General features: G+C 35.7%; 1 protein-coding gene across 7 annotated transcripts in view; it reads left to right on the forward strand.

Annotated features, from left to right (window-relative positions):
- Positions 1-25,925, forward strand: part of raw — a 241,832-nt gene that overhangs the window by 183,604 nt on the left and 32,303 nt on the right. For 2 of the 7 annotated variants that reach the window (XM_067124459.1, XM_067124458.1), the window contains exon 2: positions 19,980-21,009. The exons of 4 other annotated variants lie outside the window; for them this stretch is intronic. In XM_067124459.1, the coding sequence (XP_066980560.1) occupies positions 20,748-21,009 (262 nt within the window). In that variant the 5' untranslated portion in view covers positions 19,980-20,747. Of the gene's footprint in view, positions 1-19,829; positions 21,010-25,925 lie in introns of those variants that run through there. One more of the 7 variants, XM_067124457.1, reaches the window with a different exon arrangement.

Below are 25,925 nucleotides of genomic sequence, written 5' to 3' on the forward strand. Positions count from 1 at the left end.
ATTCACTTGACATGCATTGTAATGCGCCCCGCCCCCCTATGTGTTTTACAGAGTAATGCGCCCTCCCCCGAGTCTTTTTTACAGATATTAATTTGGTCAGTTTCTTCAGCACCCACCTACGACACCATTCTCCTGTTAAAAGTCAGGCTGCTGAATCTCATACGTTATGTTTCAGAAATCACTTAACCCGTGTCATCACTTTGGACTGAAGAGCATTACGTTTTTTCTACAGACCAGTCTTGCTCTGAGGGCTTTGTCTTTTTGATCCCTACACTATATGATATCTTCCCTACTTTATAACTGAAAATAATACTAGCAACTATTCGGAGTGTTGAAGTTAATGTGAAGAAATTATTCCACTAAATGCAGTTTATGCATCTGATTTTTAATCGGATATTTCTTGATAATATACCCGCATTACTACATCAGCGGTTTCAGGGACTCAACGCTTGAATTATTATTATTATTATTATTATTATTATTATTATTATTATTATTATTATTATTATTATTATTATTATTATTATTATTATTATTGTTGTTATTGTTGTTGTTGTTGTTGTTGTTGTTGTTGTTGCTGTTGTCTGACATTGTCATGCATTCACATGCGGTACATGAGTGGCTGCATTTCGAATAAAAGAAAATTCGACGGCGGCCTGTTAATTTCCCCCGGACATTAAGTCACTTCGAGAAATAGGGTGAAGTATCGGGACGATTACCGTTAGTTCAGAGTTATTTTGATCGTTTACGCATCCCAGGGGAAACTCTGTACATGTTTTTCTTTTCCAAAAACAGGATGTGAAATCCACTCGGCCTCTTACTCGATCTTTTTGAAATCAGGCCTGACGAGAAAGGATGTGCTTTTGTGTTCAAAACATTGACAGTTGTGTTGTTCAGCGTTTTAGAGTGGCGATGATGTCATGATTAGGGTCATTGTTTTTGTCGCCGTAGTTAATATTAGCAGTCAAATGCCAAGCTATGTTCGAGAGGCGACGTATAATTCAAGCCAAGCTCAGCACAGATCTACATAATGGCTCCTTTTGTAAATAAACTACCATAGCTGCTCAGAGTGGAAAATCAAACTGAGTTTTAGAGTTTCAGAGAGAATTGAAAATAATGATTCAAGAGCTGATTTAGAATTTCAGAGAGAATTTAAATTGGTAAATCAAGAACTGATTTACGGGAAGTAACTCGAACTCCTCTTTCTTGGATCTAAGTACATTCACTATCCCACCAAGCATAGATAAGGATAGGAAACAATGAGAACAGAGCAGTGCCATTTAATGACGCCCTTGAGACTGAACACTCTTCCGTTAATGTGTTTGTTTCCAAAAGCAGTCATCCTGAACCCTTGGCACCAAATTTATTACCCGCTCTAAGGACGTCAAAAACAATCCCTAAACCATAAAGCATTTGGGATGGAAAGAATAAAATTTATCAAGAGTCACAGGACGTACAGTATAGCTCATGTTTGCACTTTTAATATGGAGTGTAGGTAATGGTTCCTTTTGTTATTTCTTGACGTTTTAACTGGTTGGTGAGTTTAACTCATTTTTCTGTAGGTATCGGAGAAGATTAGTAATCATTCCAGTGTTTTATACTCGTGAAACTTGCTTAGGGTTACAAGGTGCTTTGGACATGCAGAAAAATGTTTGCCTACTTGCTTTTAGATATAAACGCCCTTACTTTAGACATGCAGAGGAATGTTTGCCTGCATGTTTTTAGACTATACGCCCCTTTAAAAAAATCCATGGAATAAATTGGCATCAGAGTTGATCTTGATATCGCACCAGAAATGAATCTGTGTGGAGCTTATAGGCTTAACAAGGTCCCTTTTGTAAGCAGTAGTCTGGGAATTCATCATCTGTGGAATGCTTCTTGGCAGGTGTTGCTAGTCACTGGGATGAGTCTTTTACTGGGATGAGTCTTTCCGTTGCGAGGGACGAAGGTGATATGTTAATGAGTTAGAAGTGTTTCCTAAACTTAAACTTGGCTCCATCCTTAAATGTTTTTTTTTTTTGCCTTTGGGTGCCAAAATACTCGCGACTAGACATCTTGAAGGTTATTCATATCTATTTGTCTGCCTGAAATTGGATCGTATTTCCTTGTTGAAATTTAATCTGTTTTCCTTTTTCTATATACCTCATATCTCTCTTCCTCGCAGTATATATATATATATATATATATATATATATATATAATGTATATATGTGTGTATGTGTATATACACACACACGTATATATAATAATAGCTCGACAGATAACAACAGTAAGCATAAATCTATTTTTGACAATAGTCAATACAGCCCCATATCACTTCATAAAGAATGCTTTTTGAAATGAAATTCTCTCTCTCTCTCTCTCTCTCTCTCTCTCTCTCTCTCTCTCTCTCTCTCTCTCTCTCTCTCTCTCTCTCTCTCTCTCTCTCCTGTTTGATCCGAAGTTAATCTGCAGATTACTGTAGATATACGTAGGCTTCTTGGTTTTATACAGAATAAGTGTATTCATTTTCTTGATTCAGTTTCAAAATTCTGCTGAAAGAGAGAGAGAGCTAAACATTATAAATTTCGGTTTTTCTTTTGCAAAAAGAGGTTTGAAACTCGGGTTTTCTTTTTTTCTTTGGAATTATTTATCGTTTTTGTAACAAAAATCGTCAAAATCTGAAAGTTTGTCTTAAGTCTAAATAGTGATTGAATTATTTAAAGCTTTGTTATGCCTGGGAATAAAACGAAAGTTCAAGAACAAATACGAAGATGAAACTTTCATTGCGTGGAAGTTTTTCTGAATTATCAGCAAGATTTGTTTTCCAAATTAAGCGAGGCACGCTGAGATCTTGTGGTATTAAGAGAGGAAAACATCGCTTTATTAACTACATTATAGACAAATAGTAACATCTCTTCCGCGAGCATTATTGAGGCTTGTCTTTACAAAATGGCACTGTTGTTATTATTGCTCAGTATTTGCAGACGTGGACCAAGCGTAACAGGCAATTAACTTTCATAACAAGTGTACATCTGTGAAGAGGTGTTTCGTTACATAATTATCTAAAACTTTTTAGTACTTTACTTTTCTTTTCTCCGACAAGCCTTCTCTGAAAGATAGAAACATAACAGTAATTGCTTCCGCATTCCTCCCATGTCGATTGCATCAGAGATGAAGCCCCTGTGCAAAAACCTTCTGCGTTATTGTTATTGTTATTATTATTATTATTATTATTATTATTATTATTATTATTATTATTATTATGAAAAAGACCTTCTTTAATACAGGTTTTGTTAAACAAAACGGCAGTTTCAACAGCATGTATTTTATATAGTAAACGCAAGGAAAACAAAAAAAAAATTATTAAAACGAATTGAGCGTTTACTGTATAAAATAAATGCTGTTGAAACTGCCATTTTGTTTAACAAAACCTGTATTATTATTATTATTATTATTATTATTATTATTATTATTATTATTATTATTATTATTATTATTATTATTATTCCTCGCTCATTTTGAAGTTATATTATCATTGCTTATTTCTTTAGACTATATTTAAATGTACTGTAGAAAATAACGATAAGATACAAGAGGGTTAAAACGAAAAGTCCCGACCCTAGGAACGTTATGTACCGCAAAATATTTTCATTAAAAATTCTGGCTGCATCGGCGGGAGTTTAATTTATAATAAAATTTCCCTTTTTATCCAATAATTCCTTTATCTTGGAAAGGTCACGTCAGAATTGCCCTGTATACTATTGCGTATAAAGGCACAAGCAATGTAAAATATGACGGTAACTATTCGCTTTCTACTTACGCAGAAGTGGCAGACGTAAAATTGGTTTTTAGACTTAATACGACCAGAAACTGCTTTATAATCCAATATTTGTCCAACTTTCGTTGAGACCAGGACCCACTCATGCTGTGTTAAATTGCAGCCAAACGTTAACAGGCGTATTTAACATTTCCTATGCCTTGAAATTAACTGTATATGTATATTAGTAAAGTGGACGTTCCCGAGTGCATGTTTATCCTCATGTGATGAAATGAACACAGGACAGTTATTACGCTATATTTCCCTTAAAGAGAAAGGAATTACCAGAAGAGTAGAAAAACGTCATTTTACATACTTGCAAAGGAGCCAAGGGTTACAGAGGCTGCTCCTGGCTGGACGATGCCGAGTGTAATTGTAGAGTTTTTGTCCGTAGGCCCTCGTTGTTGCACACCAAAGAATCAGTCGATGTCGATGAACATATGTCGTTGTATTGTATAGCGATTTTTGTTCTTTTCCGATATTTGGACCTTGGACACACCATTGCAATTTAAGTCACGTTGCCAGTGTACCTCGAGTTGACCTCTCGAACACTTGACTCTGTTATTTGAATACATTAGCTGATCAAGAGTTCTTATACATGTAATTATTATTCAAATTGTTTATTATTTAATTTCTTTCCGAAGAATACTTAGTATTTTCGAATAAAGGAAGCGATCAGAATTATATGTTCTTTTGTCGTGAAATGAAACTTGAAGAAGTGGCGACCGGTATTGTGATTTTCTTTGGTTTAAAGGTAAAGTTTTGAATGAAATCTCATAATCTATATTTGACGGAAAATATTCATGTTCACAAGCTGTAGATCTCATCTTTAAATTTTCACAACAGTACATGTAAATCTTCAGAAATTCAAGAACTGTAATGAATTCCACGGGATGAGCTGACAATTACAGTTCGAGGTGATGTGTCACGAGCAATTTGTGATGATGATCCTGATGATGATGATGATTACTTTTATTATAATTATCGTTATCATTGTTTGTGTGTCCTCTCTTTCGTATGTAAGAAGATAAACAGAGAAATAGAATTCCATAAGTGAAAAAGAGAAAACGCCGAAGAGAAATGTAGCAAAATACTAACAAAAAGAAGAATGAAAAATAATATGAATATATTAGAAGAATCAAGAGAAAACATTCCACCAACACCACGAGTGTTCTGAACAGTCGTTTTATTGTAGTATAAAAAAATATGCCATGTACCCGCGACCTTTGAAAAGAGCCGGATATGAAATATCCTGTTGTAAAAGTTCAAATACTAATACTGAGCAGTGCTATTAGATTTAGTAGCATCACGAATTAGCGACAAAAAGGGGAGAATTATATATATATATATATATATATATATATATATATATATATATATATATATATATTCCATAATGACATTATCTAAGATACACATACATACACATATGTATGTATATATATATACATATATATGAGTGTGTATGTGTGTGTATACTTAGTTAATCTCGTTATGGAAACTTTAACTTTCGCCATTGAGTCTATCACCGCCTGTTGTAAATTTAGTTAACTTTCTAGTAATATTACTTTCTTCCATCCACCGGCTCAGAGAAAATTGAAAGGATTATTCAAATATCTTTGAATTTTTCTTCATAGGCCCTTATTCCTGGCTTAAAGAAAATTGAAAGGATTATTCAAATATTTTTGAATTTTTCTTCATAGGCCCTTATTCCTGTCGTAAATAGGCCTGGCCGCTCGAAAATTTCCATCCGCGGCCATAAGTTGAATTCGATTATCGGTAGACTGACACTTGCAAAAAAGACTCGCCAAGATTTTAATTGTTTCACCAACTAGAAACCACTGACTGATACTACCCGCTCTAAAAGAGCTAGTGTTGGCATAAGTGAAACGGCACATCTTGCTAGTGCACTGGTGTCCTGCCTTGCTGTGACGAAAGAGCTTCCATTTGGTAGATGGCTCATTGGGTGGCCACTTCCCCTTGAATCAGTGAAGGATTACTGCGGTTTAAAGCAAGAAGAGTTGTCACTTGCGTGTGGGGGGTCTCAAGGAGCCAAGAGTTTACCTCAGGACGTTGTCACTTCCCAGTCTCTAAAAGACGTGTGGGTGAAGAGACAGTTTTAGTTTGTTTCAAGTAAATGTGTTCCTCCTTGGCTGGACACGCGCGTCTTAACATGGCCAGTACTTATTTGTCAGATCTTTTACGTCCTTACCGAAACATTTACTTTTACCCTCAGATATAGAGGTCATTTTTAAACTTTTACATCTTTGCCTGAACTATAGACTGCTTTACCTGACATTTTACGCGGTTTCCTCAACCTTTGCTTCTTTAACTGAACATTTTCGTCTTTTCACAATCGTGTAGTTCTTTTTCTCAACTGGAATATATTTACATTGAAATTAATTAAATGTTCCCTGAATTATTCTTTGTGTTTCTCACCTTTGATATAACAGCGTCAGGGAACTTTAAAATACTCTCTCTCTCTCTCTCTCTCTCTCTCTCTCTCTCTCTCTCTCTCTCTCTCTCTCTCTCTCTCTCTCTCTCTCTCATGATGTTTGTAAATGTAGTAGCGCAGTGTGGTAAATTTGGACATTTGTTCGAATGTGTCTTAAGGCAGACGGGCTTAGGTCTTGTATATATTACGATATCAAGTAATGAACTACAATTTATTCATTGTGTGTTTCGTAATAATTTTTTCTATTCACAATAATATTCGTGATCTGCAAATGTTGAGCTTTTCTAGCCGGTAGCAGCTCAGTGGAATCCACGCATTAAAAAAATGGGGAATTTCAACAAAGTAAGAGAAAGTGAAATTAAGATGCCTTGCCATAAAACCAGTATGCATTCATTTATATTTTTCTGTGTGTAACGATAGGCAGCATCTGTTCCTTGGTGAACCTACCTCACCGCCAGATCCTTTTATAATTACGCAGGATGAAGGTACCTTGGTCCGAGCTGGGGAGGGGAGTGGTGTCCTAGGTTCTCATAATCAGTAATTTGTGTCCCGACCCTTTCTTATGTCAATGTACTTTTTCGTCATGGCAATGCTAGCACGATAAATAAGTTAAAGTTAAGTGTATCTTAGTTTAACCAGACCACTGGGCTGATTAACAGCTCTCCTAGGGCTGGCCCGAAGGATTAGATTTATTTTACGTGGCTAAGAACCAACTGGTTACCTAGCATCGGGACCTACAGCTTATTGTGGAATCCAAACCACATTATGACGAGAAATGAATTTATAAACACCAGAAATAAATTCCTCTAATTCTTCATTGGCCGGTCGGAGAGTCGAACAGTAAAGAAAATGGTAAACACGAAAACAGGCAAATACGTGAATACATAAAAACCTAGACCAGTGTAGTCAGCAAATCCACCATATATGTCTCATTCTGTGCAGTCACAGGAAGTCTATGAAATTTTTGTCAGTGTCTGCCATGCCGTGTCCTGTAATATCTGAATAGTCCTCATTCCGTCACAGTGATGTTGGGATGACTGACCACCTTTGGGAAAGGAAATGCCTTCTGTATAATGAGGATGAGGACCATTTCCCCGATCCGATGTCAATGGTATTTACTCCTGCTCTGTAGGATAGAGCAGTGAATAGAGCCACTAGGTCGCGATGATGTGTGACGCGCTCGCACGCAAACGCTGATACGCTTCCTGGAATTGAAACTTGAAGTAGAGCGGAGCCGAGGATTTTTATCTGTTGTTTTGAAGAGAGAGAGAGAGAGAGATTCTCTTTATATTGTATCACAGCTCACTCTTTAAATTTCGCTGAGTTCCTTAATTGTAATATATATTTTATTGTATATAATTGATAATAATTTTCCCCACTATTATTATTATTATTATTATTATTATTATTATTATTATTATTATTATATGTTACAGGTTATATTCAGTATTTTCTTCATAAGGTTTTTAAAAATATGATCAGAAAATCGTTACGTATCAACTACTGCATTTATCTTGTGTTTCGTAAATGTGGTCAGCATCATTCGTATGTTCTCCTTTTCATTCTTTGTATTACTTGTATAATTTTTTATTTTTAATTTACGGTGGTATAGTGGTTAGCGCCGCAGATTTGGTGAATTGGTTCGTTTGTGCTGAAAGTGAGAGAAATATTTAAGTGCTGGAAAAAAAAAAACACTGATATCCGTGCCACGACGTCTTGGAAAGACCCATTTAGTCGACTTGGAAAACATACTTGCGTAATATATCATAGATATAAACTTGCAGTCGTTTATATGTGTCATGTGTTTCATTTTAGTTGTTTTATACCCATTCGTTAACAAATGCGTTAAAGCGACTTTTCTTTTTGTTTAAAATTATATTCCTTGCCTCGTGTTTGCTGTTTGTTTGTAGCGTACGTCAGCCACGTGTCACGTGTTGGCAGTTTACCCAGCCATTGCTTCCTGTCCGACATCCTTAGGAATGTTCTGGTGGCTGGTACACTACCTGCTGTCTGGGGCTTTAGAAGGGCCGTGTTTCCGTGGGGTGGAGGGAAAAGGCGGTTAAAGGTGTCTGTTTCGCGGAAGTCTGAAGTGTTCCGGTGGAAATTCATCTCTCGACACGGTAAATATTCGCAGTTTGCAACGCAGATTTTGTGCAAAACAGGTTATGTTTCTGTAATGCATCTACGGCCGTCTAGAATGCATCTAGTTTATGCTTTTTATGCGATTATAACGCTGATTGTCTTTATGCATTTTTAGATACTCGGCTCACTGGCCAGAAAACTGGGTTCGTTGGGGGAGTCGGTAGAGCTGTGGACTGGAACTCGCCAGGCCCGAGTTCGAGTCTCCGGCCGGCTGATGAAGAGTTAGAGGAATTTATTTCTGGTGATAGAAATTCATTTCTCGCTATAATATGGTTCCGATTCCACAATAAGCTGTAGGTCCCGTTGTTAAGTAACCAATTGGTTCTTAGCCACGTAAAATAAGTCTAATCCTTTGGGCCAGCCCTAGGAGAGCTGTTAATCAGCTCAGTGGTCTGGTAAAACTAAGGTACACTTAACTTCTTTTTTTCGAATCCCAAACGAGAACTTAAAGAAGGGGTTGAGCCTTGCCGCCTCTCCTAAAATACTTTTTGAGAACCGGAAGAGTAACACCTGGAGACAACTTCTCAGTAGGGGGGAGTGTGAATAGATTGAGTAGCCCTGTGCCCTACCGTCAAAATTGGTGGCAAAATTAAATACTTTTCATATCGCATTCTACCATACTTACAATGCATTTAGCACATTATCTGCATAACTTTTATTGTCGTGCTCCCTGGAATGTAATTATTTGAGGGGGAAATTATGTACTGTAAAAATGACCCCTTGACTTAGCCCACGCCGTAAATAAAAGTAATTCCTGATACTGAAAATTAGTATGGTAACGATATCATGAAAAGTTGTTGTAATATGCTGTGGTTGGAAAAGCAGATTCGCACTATAGTAAAAATTATATTCTGATACCTTATTATTGGAAATTATTTTTCACAATATATACATATATATATATATATATATATATATATATATATATATATATATATATATATATATATATATATATTTTATTTTGCAAAATCCAGTACATATTCGAGACCTGTTTTTATTACGTAATGCTGGAAATTCAAACTTTTCAGCTTTAAAATGACACTGAAATGAGAATACTACAGTAGTATGAAAACTAACCCAGACCATTCAAAAAGAAATACCGTATCACGTAGCGCAGGGCCAGTTAGTGAGATATGACTGGATCCAGATCACGTTTTATATAGTATATGACGTATAATCTTCACTTTAACATATACTGTAATTTTAATAGGCTCAGTAAAACCTTGTAATTTCTTAATATCTTAACCCTCTTTTGAGTGTGCATTCCACTACAAGCCTTGAATCCAAAATAAAAAATGAATGAAGAAACCGTCCTTACCCGAGTTGGATTCGAACCCACACATTCATTAGAAGAGGGAAATGAGAAATATTAGAATACACGGTTTATCCAAAAATTTAGAAATCAGGTGATTAAGAGGTTATTGTGATATATATAAATATATATATATATATATATATATATATATATATATATATATATATATATATATATATATATATATATATGTTCGTCAGTACTGTTCTTGTAGTATATATATTTGTGACTTCTCATACTCTGTATCAGTCCTTCGTCAATGGCTTGGAAATAAAGTCGAAACCGGTCAGGACCTACACCCCGTTTCTTTTTTTTCACCTGTGGTAATGTGTGATAAATGAATCACGTACAAAGTGATAATAATCATATATATATATATATATATATATATATATATATATATATATATATATATATATATATATATATGTTTGTATGTGTGTGTTTGTGCATTCTTATGGTAAGCATTAAGTTGCAGAATCACAATTAAGAAAAATTGTATTAAAATTCATGAAGATTTGGGTAAGCTTAAGTACACCTTTATCAAAGCTTAAAAATAAAGAAGCTTATGAGGGCCTGGTAAAGAGACTAGTGTACATCCCAAGTAACTAAATGTGACGTGTGAGAAAACCCAGCTGCCACTTATAGAGGCACGGATACTTCAGGCAGTTATGCAAAACTTTAACGTGGTAGAATAATTTTTCCTTTGCATTATTGCAGTTTAATACATTTTTATCAGTTTATTAATTTATTTTTTTCTGTTTTAGTAAGTGAGGTCTATTCTTTCTGTATTTTCCATTCCCTCCTCTTACTTCTTCCTAATGAACACCATATTCTTCGGAAGCTTGAATTTCAAGTCATTGGCCCTTGTGGGCATGTTTCGTATGAATAGGGTTCATAATAATAATAATAATAATAATAATAGTAGTAGTAGTAGTAGTAGTAGTAGTAGTAGTAGTAGTAGTAGTAGTAGTAGTCATGTTCCGATGTTGGTCTTGTTCCCGTTACGTCGTGAAGCTTCTCTCTGCAGAGGTCTATAGCAATTCTCGCAGTTCCAAATGAGAATCGTAACCCGCTCTAATATCTCCCAGAGCCTCTGCGAGCTTCCGGTTTATTAAAAGAGCACGTATGGAGCTCTAGGAAATCCTGAATGCGCATCGTACTCGTTTTTATCTGTCAGAAGGGCACTGTGCCTCACCCTCACAGGCGTGACGCAAATCCTTTTGCAGGTCCGCGAAGGCAGGGATAAATTTGCTTAAAGGTTAGGCCTCCCGTCAGACCATTTTCTCCTCGAAATGACCTGATGCAACTCTGTGGTTTTAGACGTCAGTGAGATACCCAGTATTGTTAAATGGCAATGCATATTTTCCATATTTCGTGTTAAAGGAGAAATGCGTTAGGAGAAAATGCCAGCGAAGATTTAAAATCACCCTTTTTGGATAATTCGTGTCGGAAAGGAATTGCTTCAAACGAGATGGAAGGGAATTTACGCTTTTACCGATAAGAGTTTATCATTGGTCGCTCTATTGTTAAAACGGAGGTATAATCGTCGATAGAATATTGGGGCGCTGAAATGTTTATTTATGGAGATAAGTTCATTTTGTGAAATTCATACCGTAGTTGGAATTTGAACAATACACACAGACATGCACTATGTATATAAACATATACACATATGTATGTGTATATACAATACATACATACATATATATATATATATATATATATATATATATATATATATATATATATATATATATATATATATATATATATATAATGTAGTGTAACTGACGGAGCAAGCAATAAACAATTATTTTACCTAAATGCATTATTTAACTGAATAAAAAGTAAATACATAATAGCGAAAGGGATCGGTAAATTGGATTTCCTGATGGTAAATAAATTGGTTCTGTAAAGAAAATATTCAATTTACATTTAAATTAGTTTTGCAGCCCAAGCATTTGTGGGAACAACAAAATACCAGCAGTAGAAACGAAGTAGCTCTCTCGTGGGTGAAATTTAATACTTAGTATCAACCCAAATCCCAGTGGCCCTTGCAAGGAAAGGACGTGGATTCTTTCACCTCACGCACAGGTCTCGTAGATACTTTCCGTATTCTGTGATAATCAACTGAAGGGTTCATTTGATTCGCAGTTAACCTGGCGCTTTTAACTGCACGCTTCTTATCCTGATGGAAGATTTAATTTGGGCAACCTTGTATTTCCCAATATGAGCTTTAAACGGAGATGTTATTCTCGCAAGCAGACATTATTACCCTTTTGTATCGTTATTTGTCACAAAAAGAACCGTATGTTGTGTTTTATTGTGATGGATAACATATATATATATATATATATATATATATATATATATATATATATATATATATATATATATATATATATATATATATATACTTCTATAACATTTGTAATTATGACACTCAGTAGCTTCGTATGGTTGCCAACATCTGAAAACTACTGTGTGTTAGATATATATATATATATATATATATATATATATATATATATATATATATATATATGTGTGTGTGTGTGTGTGTGTGTGTGTGTGTGTGTGTGTGTGTGTGTGTATCTGTGTGTGTGTGTGATCGTACATATTTGTATTTAATCCATTTAACTCTTAAGTAGTTATATTTTAACGTCATTGTCTTTATTTACCCCGCTCGAAGGGAAAGAGCAAAAAGTTCAGTCATAATGTATCAAAGTTAAGTATACCTTAGTTTTACCAGACCACTGAGCTGATTAACAGCTAACACAGCATATTGCCACTAATTATACCATTTCGTAGTAATGAGGCAAAACCGGTTCCATGTCCACGTGGCAGGAAAATGTATGTAAAACTGGAAATAGTAAGACATATAATGAATACATACACTCACTGTCGAATGTAGTTAAATTTCTAAAAGAAACAAAAAATGCGCCGAAGTTTCTTCGGCGCAATCGAGTTTTCTATACAGCCGATATAGCATATAATCAAGGCCACCGAAACTAGATCTATCTTTCGGTGGTCTCGGTATAATGCTGTATGAACCGCGGCCCATCAAACTTTAACCACGACCCGGTGGTGGCCTATCCTACTGAGGGTAGAGGGCTGCAGTTTGGTGTGTTTGATGATTGGAGGGTGGATGATCGACATGCCAATTTGCAGCCCTCTAGCCTCAGTAGTTTTTAAGATCTGAGGGCGGACAGAAAAAGTGCGGGCAGAAAAAAGTGCGGACGGACAGACAAAGCCGACACAATAGTTTTCTTTTACAGAAAGCTAAGACAAAAGGCTTCAGACGTCCTTGTCGATTAAATGCACGATAAACAAAAAAGGGAGAATTGTTTTACAGCCTTGTTACATTTGTGGTTCTCAGGGACGGTTATTTAAAGTTTTGTTCGTTGAACACTTGAAGATATTAATAATATGTTTGAATGAATTATAGCCGTGATTCGCAGCAGGTGTGTTTTCAGGGTTATACTTAGCACGGATGATTTTCCATTAACATTATCCAGCGAGCAGAGAAACTGTTTTACAAAAATCAGGAAATTAGATGTATTTATATATGTATATGTATATTGCACACACACACACACACACACACACACACACACATATATATATATATATATATATATATATATATATATATATAAATGGATGTATAAATAAAGGCAAATGCCACGGAGGAAAATTGAAACAACAGGATGGTTGCTAGGCCTTTCGACACACGGTCTTTTACTAGCAGACTGCTAATAAAGGACCGTGTGTCGAAAGGCCTAGCAACCTCTCCGTTGTTTCAATTTTCCTCCGTGGCATTTGCCTTGTGTGTGTGTATATATATATATATATATATATATATTTAATAAGTGATTTAATAAGTGACCTCTTCTTTCTGTACTTCCCAATACCTTCTGTTACGTCTTTCTAATGAACATATTCTTTAGAAGCTTGAGTTTAAATTCAAGTCATAGGCGGCCCTGTGGGTTTGTTCCATATGAATATGGTTCATATCTCTCTCTCTCTCTATATGTAGAGAGAGAGAGAGAGAGAGAGAGAGAGAGAGAGAGAGAGAGAGAGAGTGGAGTGGAGGGATGGGGGTCGAGCGTGAACAGATGTAAATGTGGTCGGTACATAATCCCTTGACCATGAAGTGCCAGATGCCTTCACTATAACCGTGGAGTAAACGTATGGAGAGAACAACCTCTTCTCAGATTAATTTCCTAGGCAGGGAAGGGTAAATCTGGAATCACACTCTTCTCTATTATATTTTCCTTCAAGGAATTGGCCTCTTTATTAAAACACACGTTACAGTGTATGTGTGTATGTTTGCAGTATTACGTGTACTTGCGTCCGTACGTGCACACGTGTTCATCCTACCAGTTTTATGCTTCAAAAATAGAGAAAAGGTGATGGTTAAACACACACACACATATATAATTATGTATGTATGTATGTATGTATATGTATATATATATATATATATATATATATATATATATATATATATATAGTATATGTTTACCTATACACATTATATATATATATATATATATATATATATATATATATATATATATATATATATATATATATATATATATATATAGATTTACAGAGATTAAATCACTTGGATGTATGCCTGTATCTAGCCACACTGTAAACCTTGTTAGTAAGTTTTTATTAAAATTCAATAATGATTTTCTTATTTTTCATATAGAGAGAGACTGAAGGAGCAAATTAGGCATTTAGAAGAGCAAGCTGCGCTTCAGGATTGTGGGCCCATGCATTATGCGTGCATGCGCGCCTCACTTCCGAAATGAGCAGCCCAACAGTAGCTGCTTGTAAGGCTCTGCTGGTTTTTTTCGGTCCTATCAGGATGATTCCATGTGCCCGAATTGTCGAGTTTCTTTCTTAAAAGTGATGCAAGTCTGTGTTCTGGAAACTAAGGAATAACTTCCTTTAAAACAGAAAGGTGCTTTCTATCTCGTCTTGTATTACTTCCGTTTCATATTACTGGCTGAATGAGCTATCGGGAAAAGCGTCAGGATAATTCGCTTGGACATAACTGTAAAATACGATGTAGCCTTTAGACGTCTGCTATCTCTGGGGTTGTGTGTGTGTTGAGGGGGCTCTCTGGTGGTTGGGGGGTGGGGTTGTTGCTTGGTCAATTGCACACATTGTATACCATCTCCCGTCATCGGTATATTTGTGGACCACGCCGTTCTGTCCCTGGGATAACCCTTCCCCCCTCGACGTTGTATATAATTGTTTTCCTTCTCTTTGCCACAATTCTTCCAGTAGATTTAGAAGAGTTTTTTTTTGTGTGTTTTTTATGAATTCTTTTTTAATGTGAAACAGAATTAGTAAAATATATTGTCGCCATCACAAGACTTTTGATAGTTTCCTTTTATCGTCGTATCAGTCATTTTAGTAATGATGTCATTGAGAAGAAATCATTTGGTGGGGAAACAGAACTGTGTTAAGTATTGCACACTCAAAATTTATCCTACCGTCACGATGTTTTTCTTGTCTCTCTTTTTTGGTTTGCACTCATTTGTAATACTTTACTCATTTTTTTAGAATGCGAATTTCCTCTGAATTTAATGAAAGAACCTCGACTTTACCGAGGGTTGATACCTAGCTCGTTGCTTCAGTTACTGTAATATATGTTTAACTTTAAAGACGACGTCGGTACAACTGTGGTCTTTCCACAGTACCTTAAGATTTGTTTTTTTTTTTTTTTTTTGCTGTTTTCCTCTGTCAGTTTTCCCCAAAAGATGTAAAATAATATTTAGTCAGTAGAACAACTTTAAGAGGTCTTTGCAAATTTTTGAAAAGTAGTACATGTTTTGTTGCTTAAGCATTACTGTTGATGATTTTTGTATAGTAACAGTAGGTCTTCGAGATATATATATATATATATATATATATATATATATATATATATATATATATATATATATATGTATGTATGTATGTATGTATGTGTGTATATTAGTCGCCAATAATTTGTTCCCCGAAAAAGGGGTTGCTCTAGAAAGAAAGCAACGCATCATTCGCTCAATTTGTATTTGAAGCAAATTAAATAAGAATAACCTACAGCGTTAATAGCAACCAGCAAAACCTGACAGTGCTATCTCAGGAAGTGCCAGTAACTTGGGACACTAATTCACCGAGTAGCAGAGAGCTATGGATCCCTTGGTGAGGGGGAATGCTCTCCAAATAGCGTAAGAGTAGTCTCTTTCGTGGCCAACCTCAGTGACCCCTTGTGCTTGTATAGGGGATACTGGAAATGTAACAGCATTCTCGTTACTGTGCAGTGTAGATATGTCACCTGGTGACTTGGGCCTTAATGTTCGCTGCTTCATAACGTATATTCAAGTTGTAAAATGCTGTATAAAAAAAAATTCCTAGAGGATTAAAACTTTTTATGCTCTAGCAAAAGAAACTATGTCTCCAGTTTTTTTTTTTTTATCTGTCCGAATAGTTTTGGTTCAGAACGAAGACATGTTAAATTAACTCTTGTGCCTTCCCAGTAAGTGGATTGACTGGTTTATTTGCTCATTCATTTCAACTTATGACTAAGCCTTCTCGGTTTCTTGAGGCGTAGACCCGTGTAATGAGATATCAAGGTTGTTGCTTCCGCGTTACACCTAGTGTTTTGTTATCGCTGCGAAGATTGTTGGTGTTTTTCAAACCGTTATTTATTACTCTTTTAAGGAGGCTACGTATTGCCTTCTTTTCTCTATGTCCGTTAACAGGAGTGATTTCGTGGAGCAGCCGTTTAGGTTTTGACGCGGATTAAAGTGCAGTTCTGGATCCCAAAATTTATGTAGTTTTGTTATTGTTATTGTCGCTGGCGTGTCATTAAAAAATTCAGCAATTTCCTGTTTTTTATGGAAAACTTAAAGACTATAATCATTGGATCATTATGTTAATTACATCCTTTTAGCCTTGAGAGAAAACATAAATGCATGAGTAATTGGGTTACTATGGTAATAACTTCGACGGAAGCTTGCTGTCTGATTGCTCCTTCTAGTTAGTTACGGCTGTGTATATTGATAAGGAAGGTTTCTTTGGTTTGAGTTCATTGTTTATGCTTTGAAAAACCGTCTCTTTCCTAATATGAGTTATTTTCACCAAATGGATAAAGCTTATCTGTAAGTAACCAAGTATGAGGGGAGTTTTGCCAGTAACACAATCCTATCCTGTTGTAAAATCTTACTCTGTGGCCGACAAAACTCTCTGATCCAGGGAGGAGTCTCACGCCATCTTCTAATGGTTCTCTGAGCAACTTCATTCCAGTGGCTAATTTGAATGATCTGATGAAATCAGCTTTATTTCAATGTCATTTTAAAGTCTACTTTGAATTCAGTGAAATTTTATGTGCCCTTTGATTCCTGTGATTTTCTCCGCAAGGGGCTTTTTGTGGATCAACTTCTTCACGGCAACTTTTTAGGAGGTTATTACAATAGGCTTTATTCCAATTTTGTTTTTAGTTCAGCTTTTTTCCACTGTATATAAGAAAGTTATTGAATCATATTTAAGCTTATACCAGTTGATATTAGAGATCAAAAGTAAGTAATTGTAATTCTGTTAGCATTATGTTATGAGGGTAACAAACTTACAGAGGTGGCGTCCATGATGCAAAATATTCAGTCTTTGAAGCCCTTTTTATGCAGTAATTTGAATCAGCAAATATATATATATATATATATATATATATATATATATATATATATATATATATATATATATATATATATATATATATATAGGATTGCAGGTCTACTTGGTTATTTCCGTAAACACGAAAGAGTGAGAGTTTTCTAAAAATCCAGATTTAAATATTACTAAAAATCCAGATTTAAATATTGCTAAAAATTCAGATTTAATTATTACTAAAAATCCAGATTTAAATATTACTAAAAATCCATATTTAAATATTGCTAAAAATCCAGATTTAAGAATGACTAAAAATCCAGACTTAAATATTACTAAAAATCCAGATTTAATTATTACTAAAAATTCAGGTTTAAATATTGCTAAAAATCCAGATGTAATTATTACTAAAAATCCAGATTTAATTATTACTAAAAATCCAGATTTAAATATTACTAAAAATCCAGATTTAATTGTTACTAAAATCCAGATTTAATTATTACTAAAAAATCAGATTTAGTAATTACTAAAAATCCAGATTTAAATATTGCTAAAAATCCAGATTTAAATATTGCTAAAAGTCCAGATTTGAATATTACTAAAATTCCAGATTTAAATATTATTAAAAATCCGATTTAATTATTACTAAAAATCCAGATTTAATTATTAATAATCCAGATTTAATTATTACTAAAAATCCAGATTTAAATATTACTAAAAATCCAGATTTAAATATTGCTAAAAATCCAGATTTAAATATTGCTAATAATCCAGATTTAAATATTACTAAAAATCCTGATTTAAATATTATTAAAAATCCTGATTTAATTATTACTAAAAATCCAGATTTAATTATTACTAAAAATAAAGATTTAAATACTCCAAAGCCAGATGGAATGAAAACTCTCTCTCTCTCTCTCTCTCTCTCTCTCTCTCTCTCTCTCTCTCTCTCTCTCTCTCTCTCTCTCTCTCTCTGGCTTATACACTGAAGTCACGTGCATCTACTGTGATTTTTAAGCATATATATATATATATATATATATATATATATATATATATATATATATATATATATATATATATATATATATACATATATATATATATATAATATAATATATATATATATATATATATATATATATATATATATATATATATACATCCATATATATAAGCTGAGAAAAACTTTTTGATAACCAGAGTAGTGAGTAAAAAGGCCACAATAATATAATTGATAAATTGTAATTTTTAAGATACAAAAAAAAAAAATACAATTTATCAGTTATATTATTGTGGCTTTTTTACTCATTATTTTCGATCATAATATAGTGATTGTCCACAGATAACCAGAGTAGTGTTACGCAAAATAATATACAGTCACTCAGTCAAATCAGTAAGGGAATGTCACAATCAGAAATATTAATGATAGCATTTTTTATGACTTCAGATCTGAAGGAAAATAGACGAGACACTTTTGCTATTTGTAATACCACATAATACATTTTCAGTCATGATTAACGATTTAGCCGTTGTTGTTAATAAATATCCAAGGCTTCCTATTTTATCTCTGGGAGGTTTTATAGCATAAAACCTTATTCCTTTCCTGAAACAAGAAACAAGAATTTATGCTGTTTTAGAAATTACTCAAATAGGTTTTAAATGTATTGGTCGAGACATTTTAGTAAAAATCCCAAGTTACGGCCCTTTTTTTTTTCAAAATTTAAGCTTATAGTTTTTATTTAATTTTTTTAGTCACGTGGGATTTAGTAAATTTAATTAACATTGAAAGTTCCTCCCGTCCATCTAAATGCATTTTAAAAAGGTTTTCAAAGGTTTCAGTGGCAGCGGTAATTTTATGGAACATACTTTATGACTTAAACTTATATTCGCGAATAACCTTTCAACCCTTCTGGAGGTAGGAACATTTGAATTATTGCCTTGTGACCTAACAATAGTGCAATCTTTGCAACTTCCGGTGAATAACGTTCCTAAAACTTTCAAAATATCTTTGGAAGTTCTAAATGAGGACGTTAAGTATTTAGTGAAATATTTATTGAGTATGAAGAATTTTCATTTTCATAAGAGGTAATAAAATGGAAGAAATGAGACAATTAGTTGCAGCAGAGAGAGAGAGAGAGAGAGAGAGAGAGAGAGAGAGTAGGGAAGCAGGCTGCCTTTCTTTTAATATCTGGTTTCAATTTCACGTCAGGTTTTAAAGGCCATCTGTGAGGGGCCGATGGGCTAGGTGGGTTTTGTTGGGTTGTCACTGTGTCTCTCATATTTCATATGTGATTCAGGTCCTGTGGAGTGATTATGCTGCGTTGCCACGTGTACCATTTTCCCCATCGTTTAACTCCCTTTTCCAACCCCTGTGTGAGAAGTGTGGCAACAGCGGCACACCACTTGCCTCAGCGTATATAAACTCATCTACCTCTCTCTCCGGTGCCAGTTTAAAAGGCGCTCTTCCGATACGTTGACACTCCATAATGTCTCAGTGTCGACATCTTTTGTCTTCCGCCACGTGTCTTTGTTTATAAACAAGTGCCCTCTGTGCTTAATTAACGTAGTATTTTCGTTTTTTGCTTGTTTAGGGCTGCAACAGAAAAAAAAACCCTAACCATGGATTAAGTTGACGAAAACTTTGATCTGAAGTGTACAGGCTCCCACCGCTAACGATGGCCTTCAGTTGACCTGAAGATTTCACTCGCCGGCAATCCGTTGAATTGATACCAAAACACACAAGAAGTGTTCCTGATTTCTCTCACTTTCTGTGCGTGTGTGTGCGAGTGTAAAGTACCCCTCTGGCCCTCCGTGAGATGAGAGAGAGGGAGAGCGAGGGGAAGGAAGTAGTAGCTCGTGCCCACGCAGGGAGTGAGTCTGTCAGTGTATATATAATAGGAGACAACGTTACCGTGTCTCCCCTCCCCTCGGCGAGCGTCTTCTACTTGCCCAGACAGAAAGAGAGAGAAGTTCATGCGACCCTTCTCATGTGAATTTTGTGGTTGGAAAGTCTCTGACGGTTTTTTAGTTGCGAAAGGTGAAAACATTCAGTAAATCAGTAACTATAGGAGGAGGTTGTCTCGTAAACATATATAGCAGTAATTCGTGATATTAAAGACAATCCCAAATATCACATTTCTGTGTTCAAGGAAAATACTGGAAATCGTCTCGTAAAAGCATTTACAGATTAACAATAATTCTGGGCAAGACAGCCTCCAATACCACATTTGTGTGTTCAGAGAACACTGGAAATCGTCGTTGCTTAAAACATTAACGGAGAAATAAGAAAGAGAGAATTTTCGTTAGGTGCCTAATTACCCGTAATCCTGCCGCTCCCGAAAATCTTCTCATTTTTCGCCATGTCTACCAAGTGTACAGTCGCTCGAAGGAAAGGGCGGCAGTTGCGGCAGCGGCAGATACCCATCTCTGCCCCGCCGCTGTCGTCCACGAAGTCCGTCTGCTCTGGCAGCGCCGGGGAGACGACATCGTCGTCATCGTCATCATCATCAGCGTCGTCGACGTGTTCTTCTTCTTCGTCTGTTGCGTCAAGCATCAGCGGGTCGTCGGGTGTCCAAGAAATCACGCCTCCCAGACAGCGTCGTCGGCGACCACATCGCATCAGTAAGGATTATAATGAATTTTTCTTTTATGTTGTTTTATCAATTATTTTCTTTTAGTAGATTTGCTTAGAACACAGATCTTCTTTCATATAAGTGATTTCTTCTTTCTATGTTTCCCATTACCTTCTGTTACTCTTTTCTAATGAACACCATATTCTTTGGAAGCATGAATTTCAAGTCAGTGGCACCTGTGGTGGGCTTGTTCCATATGAATAGGGCCCATCTTCTGAATAATAATAATAATAATAATAATAATAATAATAATAATGAAAAACCCACACTCCGAGGAAATAGTCAGCCTGCATAATTACGCCCTGTGGAACACCAAGGTTATTATGCGGAGTGGGTCATGCACCAAAGAACTGACGGGGATGGGAACAGTGTGGTTCGAAGGTAAACATGCCTTTTAAAACTGTCTTGAAATGCCAAGCAGCAGAATAAACACACTCTTAGTATCTTGAAAAGCCCATTAGGTATGATAGAAGGATGGGAGGTAGTGATATGCTTGAGTGGCTGTGAGGTTTTTCGAAAATACTCGGGGTGTCTTCGCTTATTCTTCCTCTGATCACAGTTTTCAGAAGTATTATCGGACCAGTAGTAATTAGGAGTTTTATTATTATCTTAATAAATTCACAGATAAGGTGTTTGTGATTATCTTGAAAGCCAGCGAAGTGACTGACAGCGGAAGCTCATGAAAGAGACCCGAGGAAATTGATTGACAGCCACCCACCCAAGAACAACAAAAGAACAGATTGCTTTCATGCGAGTCCCTAGGGATGGAAATGGTGCGAATAAGGGAGGGAATTTCACCCTAGCTTGCTTGCCTAGGAACTCCGGGAACGGAGGACGGAAGGTCAGGGTTGCCGGGATCACAGGCATTCCTCCAAAGGATTCTCAAATGTCAAGGTCTGCCTTTTTGTCCGTCATTTAATGATCTGCCATGCTTAGATAAACTCGTATCTCTCTCTCTCTCTCTCTCTCTCTCTCTCTCTCTCTCTCTCTCTCTCTCTCTCTCTTTTATATATAACACGAACGACTTATTTTACGCGCACGTTCGCTAACTCTTGAAGTTTGCTTACCATAATAAATTCTGTTATGTTTAACATTTATGATATTTTCTTGAATAGGATTAAAGTGTGCACGGCCGTCATTGTAAAAGTCACGTAATTCTTCGCTTAAAGTTTTTTCTCATGATCTTGTGACGCAACTATGAGTATATATGACCTTGTATTCAGTACCTGAAAATATGCTGCGTTTAAGATTCATGCCCATGCGCATTTTGCTATAGTTTATATATATAATATATATGTATTAGAAATATATTTATATATATATAGGCCTATGTATGTATAGATTTATATTTAAATATATATGTATAGATGTATATTTTATATTATATATATATATATATATATATATATATATATATATATATATATATTAAATAAATAATATATATATATATATATAATATATATATATATATATATATATATATATATATATATACACACACTATTGTGCGTTCAGACACAGAGGTACCCTTGTTTGTACATCCTTCTCCTCATCCTGTTAGTCCTAAGGAGGGGCAGATGGGTAGTTTGGTGATAGGGGGCTGTATAAGTTATCCTTTAAAACATGGTCGATGACGCCCACAAAGGGTTAAAGAGAGGAAGGAGAAATATTTATGGACTGTTCTGCCTTCCTCATGTTCGTGTCTTTCTTCGGCTGTCTCTCTCTCTCTCTCTCTCTCTCTCTCTCAAACAAACACACACACACACACACACACACACACACACACACACACACACACACACACACATATATATATATATATATATATATATATATATATATATATATATATATATATATATATAATTATATATATATACATATATATAGATAGGTAGATAGATATGTGTATTCTTTGTTTGTATGTATGTATTCGATGTAAGCCGAATTATGTTAGATTTTATAAGCATCCGAAATTTGTGTTTTGCATTCTGTAAAATCCTCTGAATACGCCGCCATTTTCTAGGAATACTTTAGGATGTTTAAGTAACTTTTACTGGATGACGTTTCATTTTCGAAAGGACCATCGATGTCAGATAAAAATAAGAAAAAACCTGCCACATATCAGGGTCAACGCGCTTAAAACTAACGTATAAAGCGAAGTTTATTCAAAGAAGTAAAAAAAAAAAAAAAACGTACTGAAGAGGATGCGATATCACTTTTACAGGAACTCGTAAATAATGACCAAAACGCTCACTGTACACACACACACACACACACACACACACACACACACACACATATATATATATATATATATATATATATATATATATATATATATATATATATATATATATATATATATATATGTGTGTGTGTGTGTGTGTGTGTGTCTGTATACACAATTATTATTTATTTATAGCTTACAGGAATTAGAAATGCTCACGAACTCAGTGACAGTTTGAAATATTCGTGCATATATTATGTTGGTCTATTAAAACATCAGTGGTAGGAGAATTTGTTAATGAGCAGATGTTAATGGACCCTAAAGTAATTCTGTCTCACTTAATTTAGGGATTCAGTTTAATCATCCTGTAAATGATTTCTGTCTTGCATTTTTCTTGGTGTTTCTTCGTGAATCGTAGAATGCTTCTTAATATCTGATGTTGAAATTTGATGTTGTTTTGGGGACTAGAAAAAGATGGCACCTTTATATAGGTTACCAGAATAAATCTTTGTAATCCCATTAATACATTTCATGTAAAAACATGGCAACTTTGTCTGGGTTATCAGAATAAATCTTTGTATTGACATTAATACAGTTCGTCTGAATTTTAATCTAGAGCTGGACACTGTCCGCAGAAAATCTCTCTCTCTCTCTCTCTCTCTCTCTCTCTCTCTCTCTCTCTCTCTCTCTCTCTCTCTCTCCCCGAAGATGGATTTTAAGGTAGAACCCTTCACATGAGCGGAGGTAGAGCACTCAGGAGCGAAGAGGGAGCCCGGTATAATGGATGGTAAGGGGCTTTCGACCTTGGCTCGATTTTGTTTCTGGTGAGTGATGTCATAGGCGGCCGGGGTGGGTTGGGTGGGATGGGATGGAGTGGGGTGGAACAGTGGTACCGATTATGTCATGTTGTAACATTCCCCGCTTCTGTTAACTCGAGACCAGGCGGTTATTACCATTAGTATTTATTGCTTTTGTGTCGTATTACATAAATGTTGTCTTAGGAATAATGTAAAATCGTTAAGAGACTTGTTTAAGCCAAGGGTACAGGATATTGAAAACCTGTCAGTCTTGTTTTTCACGCCAATTTTAAAGCTCAGATCAGTCAGTCTGCCACACAATTACACACTTCGATTTATGAACGTAGAAACAAATGTACCAGTCTGCGTCACTCACTAGCGTCATCGAGTGAGTTCAGCTGCCAAAATTTAAGATAAATTTTGTAATTTCGCCACAAGACGGACCTTAGGAAGTGGTCAAGTGACACGAAGAAAAAGCCAGTTACTTCCTCGACAGTGTCCACATTGTGTGTGTGTGTGTGTGTGTGTGTGTGTGTGTGTGTGTGCGAGTTTTGAAGAAGGTCGTGTCTCTGAGAGAAAGAGGGTGAAATTTGGGACTGAGGACGTTTCAGACACAGGGTCCGCTTTTTCCCCCCTTTGCCTTTGAACTGTAGAGGACACCACTTTCTTTCTTTGTTATTCGAGCCGATGAAAGCTTGGAAATTGTTCGCGTGAAACACACGCACTCTTGTTTTTGTTTGTTTGTGAAAATGGCGTACATTATTAACACTGTCTTTAGTCGTGAGTGAAATAACTGATTTCTTAAGAGGCTGTCTGTAGCCAGCGTTCCTTCTGTTTGTGTGTGCGCGCGGGTGCGGGTGCACTCGTGTAAGTAACGGAACGGTCGACTCCACAGTGATGTCACTTCGTTAAAATGTCACGCTTTCATCTCCCTCTTTGTTCCCCCTTTACTTCTTCTCTACTCTCTTCTCTCTCTGTCCAAATCCTTCCTCTTTTAATGTTTAAGGATGCGGTTCGGTGGGAGACGCTGCCTTGTTGCAAGTTTTGTGTTCGGGAAGAACAGAAAACTTCGGTTTGGATACAAGAAACTTTTTTTTATGTCTATTTATATCTGTCTAAACTGTCAAGAGGTTCCTCAACAAATTCTCGCCTCCGTCACATGACGTCGTAATGGAAACAGTTTCTTGTAAATTCAGATTTTTTTTGCATTGGTTTCTCTTTCATATTATTTGTCTTCGTCGCAGCCTAGTTTTTCAAATAAAATGTGTCACTGCACTCGGTCAGACATTTGTTTGTTTGACATTTTACTGCTACGGCTGGTAGTGTTGGTCACTGTGGCAGTGTAAATTTCAGATTATCAAAGCTCTTTGAAAAACCCCGCATGCAGAAAAATATACATGTACTCGTATAAGAACTTTCTCATTTGAAAACTTTATACAAAGCAGTATATCAGAGAGTTGGATGCACCTGTGAAGTCTGTGTAGTCACGAACCCGCATAGAATGACCGTGGTCCACTTAGCTATTTGATTCAGCTATCCATGATGTGTTTCTGCAGCACAGAAGACGATAGGATTCACTCGGAACATTTGTTGGGTGTCCTTTTAAAAGTGGCGTTGCCTTGGGCTGGGAAGTGCTCGAATCCAAATGCCCAAAGGAACTCGTGGTACATAAAGCATAATGATCTTGCAAGGGCAATGAAATGCCAGGGTTACATTTAGATTAAACAGGCTGACAGTTCCCGCATTCTTTTTAGATAATACATTCCCCGTATTTTCTTAGGAGTTTCGACTACAAATGAAGGTTAGAAACAAATATTCTGTTCTCTTTCAGTGTTTATCATTTGCCAAAAGGCCCTTGGGAATAAACTTGATTGC

The sequence above is a fragment of the Macrobrachium rosenbergii genome, chromosome 22 (genome assembly GCF_040412425.1).
Source record: "Macrobrachium rosenbergii isolate ZJJX-2024 chromosome 22, ASM4041242v1, whole genome shotgun sequence".
NCBI lineage: Eukaryota > Metazoa > Arthropoda > Malacostraca > Decapoda > Palaemonidae > Macrobrachium > Macrobrachium rosenbergii.